The 8,224-nt window shown below is 32.8% G+C and overlaps 1 protein-coding gene across 1 annotated transcript; it reads right to left on the bottom strand.

Annotated features, from left to right (window-relative positions):
* Positions 1 to 2,133: 2,133 nt before the first annotated feature.
* On the bottom strand, positions 2,134 to 3,841 carry LOC128161621 (uncharacterized). Its single transcript, XM_052824934.1, has 3 exons — positions 3,505 to 3,841; positions 3,087 to 3,227; positions 2,134 to 2,351 (listed from the first exon to the last, which is right to left on the bottom strand). Exons 1-3 carry the CDS (start codon positions 3,839 to 3,841, stop codon positions 2,209 to 2,211), a joined length of 621 nt encoding a protein of 206 aa, XP_052680894.1. The 3' UTR covers positions 2,134 to 2,208.
* Between the last annotated feature and the right edge of the window lie 4,383 nt (positions 3,842 to 8,224).

The raw sequence follows: 8,224 nt of genomic DNA, 5'->3' as shown, positions 1-8,224 counted from the left end.
ATCCGTACAATGAGGGTACCAATTTGGCAGCCGCCCGCCGCCATTTTCACCATTTTAATAACCGGATTTTTCCGTTGGAAAACCCGGTTAACAACGTAGATGCAAGTGCTAGAGGGAGCTGTTTAAAAGGTGTAATGATATCCGTGACATTACTTTCCAGTTAACCCTTATATAAATGGAAGTCCCACAAACCTATCCGTAGCTAGGGATTTTGTTGGCTCTCCTTTGAAAGACGTTCGTGAACCTTAAGCTATGTTTTGCTGAAGGGGCTGGTACTATTTTTGTATTTAACGATTGCTTCCGGAAAAATGTCGCTAAATATGAATTGCAGGTAAAGTCGAAGCTTTCTAGTCTTTGGGAAAGATATAGTGAGATAACAGTATCATATACATACATATAGTATATACATAAGATTTTGATACAGCGCATTCGGACAATATTTGATAAAAATAAGCCAAGATAAAGTACCTTCGTTTAGTAGCCCTCTATTGAGAGAGAAAGAAGAGAGATGGTGGGAGACATTGAATGACAGTCAATCGCACAGCCATTAGCTCCAAATGCTTCGAACTCCAGAATATAAAATCAGTTGTGTTACGTGTATTTACATACATTGATTTCAATTAAATATCACAATTAAATTATTACACTGTTTTGCAGGTACTTATGTTTATAAGCTAAGACGCATTTCATGAATTTCAAGAGACGAATGAGTCCTTATTGTTATATTTTATGTCGATAATGAATGTATTATTGACAATTTATGTCATTTTTCTTTTCAACTACTGAACTATCAACCCATTTCAACCACGTGTTTATAGTTAAGCAAAGAGTTTACCAGAGTTTGAAGAATTATACAAGCATACATTTGGGTAAACAACTGAAATTTTATGCCTATATTTAAGTTGAAAGTCCATCGCAAATATCGCTGCAACAAGCAGAATGAATTTGCTTGCTATTGATATTATGATCAAAGTTTGAATTCGGTGTATTCATACAAGTACAAAAATCATGAACACATTTTGACTACTTCTTTCCTTCATTCCAAATTTCCAATCAGTGACACAATCAGATTCATTTGTTGTAGTTTGAGGATCTAGAGGACCGTGAAGACACCTAGCAAAATGAAGACGCAGCGGTTGCAGCTCCTCCGGCGAGAGCAGCAAATAGAATCGCTCCTCCTTCAAGAAGGATGCAAGGTTTAGGTTTCTTGGTCGTGCTAAATCTGGTAATAGTTTCTGTAACTTCTGAAGTAACAATATAATATAAAAAGGTAAACCTTACTCAACTAGATGACACATCAACTGTTTATTTTCATTGAGTTTGTCAATAAAATGCGATGATTTTGTCAACGTTAATGTCGTTTCCTACATACACTTTGAATTTTATCCTTTCAGTACGTAGTGTTTGCTGCTGTTTGCTTGGTCTTTTATTAAATTACAATCAGTTACATTTTGTATTTATAGGGAAATTGAAAACGATGAAATATTTGACCAGCAATGGTTTAGATATAGGTTCTTCTATCATATGCCGCTTAGATTGACATTACCCATACAATATGCATAATTACACATTAAAAAAGCTCCCTTTCAGTCCTCTGATTTAAGATACTAACGGTCTCAGATTTTGCGTTTATACCCGTATACCGCATTTACGGAGAGCTTTTTATCCTCAATATTTATCCTGGAGAATGACACACTGTCCATTTTCAAATTATGTTATCATGTCACCACAAATGAACCCTAAAACATTATGATTTCTTAATGTGCAAGACCATTATTTGACCAAATACCTTTCCCCAGAAGAATACTTTTAAACCTCACAGTGCCTTAACTTACATCCCACAAGACAAGGGCACTGATAATAGAGTATAAATCTGTGAGCTTGTTGCTTGGTTTAAAATTCATATTTGATTTAAAATCAGAAACACTCAAACTTAATAAATGTAATACAGGATGGCAAGTAGCTGAAATTCTATGAATATATTTATGTAAAAAGCCAGCTTCCCAACGTACAAAGCAGTGCAGCAAACACAATGATTTTGACATATAGACTTTTAACCCAATGTGACCTTGAATTAAGCATTTTCATTTTTTATTCAATTAAATAAAAAGACACATTTCAACTGCATCGATAATTTATTCAAAATAATTTCCAGTCAGTGACATAATCAGAATCATTTGTTGAGGATCTTGAGGACCTTGAGGATAATTAGCCAGATGAGGACGCCGCGACTGCAGCTCCTCCGAGGAGAACAGCAAGCAGAATTGCTCCTCCTCCAAGAAGGATCCACGGTTTAGGCTTCTTGGTCGTGCCAGTCGTTGAATATGGTGTTGAAGTAGTTTTGATTACTTCTGAAGTAAAAATATGATATAGATAGAAAAACTTACTTGACTAAATGACACATAAATGTGACTAATACATATTTATTTTCCTGTTTTTTTAAATGCATTCTATTGCTTTTTCTGTTTGTTATTCTTAACGTCAAATTTCATTGAGGCACGTGTTTTTTAATTGAAGATAAGACTGTTTTAAAATGTTATCATTCTTACCAATGCCATTTTGGGAAGGTGGTTTATAAACTACGATTGATTTTAAATAGGTCAAAATTCTGGTATCATTCAATTACAATTTAGGTTTATTGGTCGCGCTCTGTACGCTAGTAGTTTCAATGACCTCTGAAGTAACAACATAATATATACGGTTAAACTTTATCTACTAAACGACGCATCGACCATTTATTTTGATTGATTTTTTCAATAAATGTACATTGCTTTTAGTTCTGTAAACATTAATATTGTTTTCCTTCATACTCCTTGACCTTTTTAAAGTCAGTGAATAGGTTTTGCTCTTGCATGCTTTGTCTTTTTTAAACTATATTTAGTGTTAAGTCTGTATTAACTGGACAATTAAAAACAATGAAATCTTTGATTGGCACTGGTGTTAATGTTGCGTCCGTTGTCTTTTTTAACAAACATTAGTAACAAAAATCCTTATATAAAATGGTTAATCGAGAAGGTAGTATATACAATTCACAAACCCAGTAATAGTGTAGGCAACTGTTATTTCTTGATTTTAAAGGTACTCACCGTCACAGAATTTGCCGTAATATCCATACTTGCATTTACAGACAGCTTTATATATTCCATGTTTATCCTGGATAATGGCACATTGTCCATTTTCTCCGCAGTCATCTACTTCGTTGTCAAATGGACTGCAGATGCCTAGATCTGAAAATGTATAAATGTTTTCTTTTAAAAGAGAATGATACATATATATTGAATACGGGTTGTCAAAATGATTTAATTACTTTTGTAATGAAATTATTAGTCCTTATAGTACAATCTGACGAAAAATTGATTTTTCCTTTCTGATATTTACCACTGCATTGTTATATTTTAATAAGTGATAATAAATATTTCTCAGAGTTTCTAAATAAATTAAGCATCCACTAACAATTATGTTAAGATAGCATCACAAGTCTGTATCATTTTTTTTATTCCATACCTATACAAACTGTCGCTGCTTGGCCATCTATTGTAATACCCGGCAAATCGATCTCATCAAAGCCCTCTTTACACTCGCATTCCGATGTATCACCGTTACCGTTATCATCATCATAGCCACCGTTACCATCACCGTCACCATTACATTCGGCATTATCGGGACAATTGCCATCATCACCATGACAGCTGCCGAAAGCAGCGTCAACAGAAACTGTGTAAAGTAAAGCAAAAAGTACGATACATTGAAATCCTCGCATTTTGCAGCCTACTGACAAATATTTTCGAGGAAATTCCTCGGTGCTCTGTTGTAACATTATGATATACGTGTATTTATACATATATAGTGATATAACTGTATACGTAACAACATGTATGATTCGCAGAAGTATTAATAAATAAGGTAGGACCACATACACATACATGTTTAACCAATCATTTGCGTTTCATCAAATTAACAAATACTACTATTCAGTAGATATTATAACCTTAAATATATGTCCTGTTAAAAAAATCCAGGATAAAGAAGGAGATCTTTACAATGCTTTCTTTATCTATTTGTCTATTTATTCATCTATTTATTTACTTTTTTTATTTATATAAGCATTTGATAAGAAATTTTAGGTTTATTTTATTTGAAGATAAAAAAATAATTACCCTGTAGGTAACATAAAAAGTGAAATCAATGGGTGCTTAAAACAGAAAAAATATTAATTTGACATTCCAACGGGTAATCAAATACAAATGATTGCGGGTTGTGAGTTTACATAAACAATAAGTGTGTAAATTATTTTGAGGTACTAGCTCTCTAAAATTGTATACAGATTTCTAAATCCAAATGGTCTCTTAGTCCTAACTTTTAATAACCTTTGCATTTATTTATAAATATCCCACAAACCAATCTTTAACGAAAGATTCTTAAAAGACTTTTGTACCATATGTTATGGTTCTTTTTAGGAGCTGGTACTATTTGTGTATAAATCCATAGCTGCAGAGAAAATGTCAACACGTGAGGGACTACGTTAGAAATGACGAACTAGTAGGGATGAAGGAAGTACTACATCATTTTGAATTATTAACCAGTCTTGTTCATTTTTGAAAAGCTATATTTTTTGGATAAATATTGTAAAAATTGATTCTAAGCGCGGGTGGAAATATTTAAATCATAATGTACTTTTATCCACATTAATATCGACAGATGCCCCGTACCACCTTTATGGCGAAGCATCTGTCTGATAAAGTTTGTTACAGAACACTTTTCTTTGCAGTCGGAATTGAATCAAGGCAGCAATGCAAAGAACGGTCTTTTTGCTGCATAACATTTTGTGACAATTGCGACAAGTCATTCACAAGTAATGATTAAATGAAATATTAAATATTAGAAAAAGAGGGTGTGTTCTGGTGCCTACTGATAAAATATTTAAACGTGTACTAATTTGCGCATGTTCATGGAAAACAGTAATCGACAAAAACTCTCTTTTAAAGTAGACATGACAACAAATTTGTTTGATGAAAGCCTACACTTAATGCTTATTCCTTAAGAACTTTAATTACGGATTAATAGATGTTAACAATATAAATCAATAAATAAACCACAACTTTTACATCTGACCAGAGAAATAAAAAAAATCATATGTATATCGAATCATATGATTGTCATGTGACATATCATGTTAAAATCTTATGCACGCTCATATGTGGATCATAAGAAGCAACATACATATTATTCCTATGAAAATTCCTTTTTATGAGGATCATGTGTATATCACAATCCTGTAACGTTGCACATGTTTTTGCTTTTTTATGCTTTATTGTACAGTAATGAAACAGCTTATATAGTCCACATGTGTATTTGCAGACAATTTCCATAAATTGAACCTGAACCTGTTTGAAAGTTGTCTTGTCAAATATTATTCACATTTACGTCACCAGAAGCAGAAAATGGGATGAGAGCGATTTTTAAAATAGGTAGGACTGTCATTATCCCATCCTTTTTCATTAACATAAAGTCTATTTTGCACAACATCGTCCTTATTTAATCTGGTCCTCGTTTATTTTCTATTCACTCGCCGTATTTCTTTTAAAAAGGTGGCTTTTTATTTAACTTTATATATTATGATTATAGATCGTGTGTATCGGAAGATTGTATTACTGCAATTTTGGACACTTACATATAACAATTTTATCTACATAAGTAAAATAAAGCAATCTGTGTAGGTATATTTAAGGTTACCTAATATTGTTTTGAGTACTTTTTATTACTTTCAAGTTCAAAACTCTCTTTGGAACAATAAAATTTAAAAATCCGTCAACCTTGTGAATCAAAAATATCTTACAACAAAGACGTTTTGTTCTGTAATTATTTTTATCATTCGGCATTACTGGTGATAACTCGTGTTAGTTTCCTGTCATACTATACCCATAATTAATTAGCAAGAGATCACACTAATGCTAAGGGCCGAGTGAGATAGTAACAAGGCACTGGTATCCGTGACATTACATTTCGGTTGACCCGTGTAATATAAAAAGTCCCACAAACCTATCTTAGCGAGAGATTGGTGTATGATTGGTGGTTCCCTTATCTTATGTAAACCATAGGCCACGTTTAGCTTCAGGAGCTTGTGCTATTCTTGTATCTACAAATCGCTCCAAAAAATGACAGCAATGTAAGGATAGTCGCAAAAATTGAAAAAAAAGAATCGAGTCGAGGATCTCTCAAATATTTAGGTGAGGGATGATAGAGCAGTATTATACATAGGTAAGATATTAAACTTGGCTCTGGACTAATATTTTTGTTCAAATATTTGTTACACTTCATTTTCTGTAGGTAAAAAAATCGATTAAAGCCTTATGACATGCGGGAAAGTAGACTTGTATTACGTTTGCGGCCATGGTTGATACTTCCCTCATTTTTTATTAATGTTAAAGTGTACACTTAATTGTTCCATATCTACATTTTCTTTAAAGTATGTATAAAGGCTCATTAAGATATGTCTTTTGAATATTTTTTTTTGGTCATAAACTATTATGTATTTAGTTTTAAAATGTGAACATTTGACTAATATCATTAGTCTGCGGCCTCGGGGTTTATGGAATACACATGGGGTAAATCCCCGTACACCCTTTTTTGACCTGAATAACGAGTTTATTCCCATGTTATAGATATTTTAAAATTATTTTGTTTTACCAGTGATATAAGTTTGATACAAAGAGCCAAAAATTAATATTAATTTAAATTGTGCTGAAAATCATTTATTCCTACCAATAGCTAAAGTATTAAGAAATAGGGATTTTGACAAATTATCTATACATTTTAACGTTACATTGTTTTTACCAAAAATGAAAACAAGAAATGCATTGTGACGTCACATTTTATTTACACCCGGCTTCAGCAGGTGGTACGGAAACTTACACCCGGTTTGTTAGCCAATCATATCTTGCGTTATAAGCGACATTTGAAATATATCTTTTTATACAGCGTTTTTAGACGTGGTCACGTGACCCTGTCTTTTGGTTTACTGCCAGCCGAAGTCTCAAACCGGAAGGCACGCGTAGAACACATGAATTGAGTCTACGTGTAAGAAAATAGTGCAGAAAGTTTTCATGCATTTCAGTAAATATGTATTATAGAATCACGCATTAAATCTTTTTAAGTCCTCTGTGTATAAACAAAATTCTATTTAGAAAATAAATAGTTTTATTGATCAAAATATTCTTGCTCGGGTTCAAATGTGGAATGAGTTACTAACTGAATGCACAGCGCCGTTGACGATTCAGTTGGTGTACGAGCTCATTAATCAGTAGAAGAGGTTGATGGTGGAATCGAAATTTAAGTTCCCAAACGCAATGTGCCATTTTTAAAAAGTTGTGAATTTTATTTTGACAATCTTTCACCTTAATACTACCAAACTTTAACTTTGTTATTTATGTCTCTGATTTTAGGAGTATGATTTTTAATGAAAGGAACGGTTGTATCGTAATTCGTGTAGGTGATGCACGAGTTTACACAAAAAAAGTAGTAAGTGGCGAACGGATTTATTTTTACCTATTAATTTTGCATGAATCGCAAATGAAGAAAATCGTGTCAGATAAGTCGGTCTTAAAAATCAAACGGCGACCGTGACAATCCTTTTTATTGTCAAAGTTCTTGGAATCTTATTGTAAAAAAATATTTCTAACGTCAAGTGCCTGTGTTTGTTATCGGTATACAAATGTTCACTTTGTTTGTTAATTTAGCAGTTTTAGAGTTTTCGGGGTTTTCATAAAATTTTTATTACAGATACCGTCCGACTTGTGGATTTTCCCTTGGATCACAAAATTGAATAAATCTAATAAAATTACCTACTTTGATATAGTTGTTTGATTTTCCCGGTTAGTAGTAATTTTTAGAATTTTTCCTTGGGGTCTTATTTTACATAATATACCGTTGTGTCAATTTTCTACAATTATGAAGGCCGGGATAAAGTAAAATTTAGACAAAGTATCAGACAATCGCAAAAAAGCCCAATCAACATAGATTGTAACAAAAATTCAAACTCATAAATTTTGGAAGCATATTCGAGGAAATCCAGGACAATTACAAATTCAAACTTTCAAGACCCCGTCTTTCAGTACTCTCAGTACTTTGATTTTTTTCTTAAGGAGTTAAATAAAGCTTAAAATAGTCAAGACCATACAGCCCTCTTCTACGTAAAAACGTCTTCACCTTGAGACATGCGAGTACT

Source organism: Crassostrea angulata, chromosome 8 (assembly GCF_025612915.1).
Source record: "Crassostrea angulata isolate pt1a10 chromosome 8, ASM2561291v2, whole genome shotgun sequence".
Lineage (NCBI taxonomy): Eukaryota > Metazoa > Mollusca > Bivalvia > Ostreida > Ostreidae > Magallana > Magallana angulata.
The sequence above is the reverse complement of the archived record's forward strand: the minus strand, read 5'-3'. Positions and strand labels throughout refer to the sequence as shown.

What these genes read in the sequence shown, in the direction of transcription:
- LOC128161621 (XM_052824934.1), bottom strand. Translation starts at nt 3,841, where the DNA reads ATGTATAAATACACGTATATCATAATGTTACAACAGAGCACCGAGGAA. An exon ending in AGCAGCGACAGTTTGTATAG is followed by an intron (nt 3,228 to 3,504) that starts GTATGGAATAAA and finishes ATACATTTTCAG; the next exon opens with ATCTAGGCATCTGCAGTCCA. An exon ending in TTACGGCAAATTCTGTGACG is followed by an intron (nt 2,352 to 3,086) that starts GTGAGTACCTTT and finishes TTTTTACTTCAG; the next exon opens with AAGTAATCAAAACTACTTCA.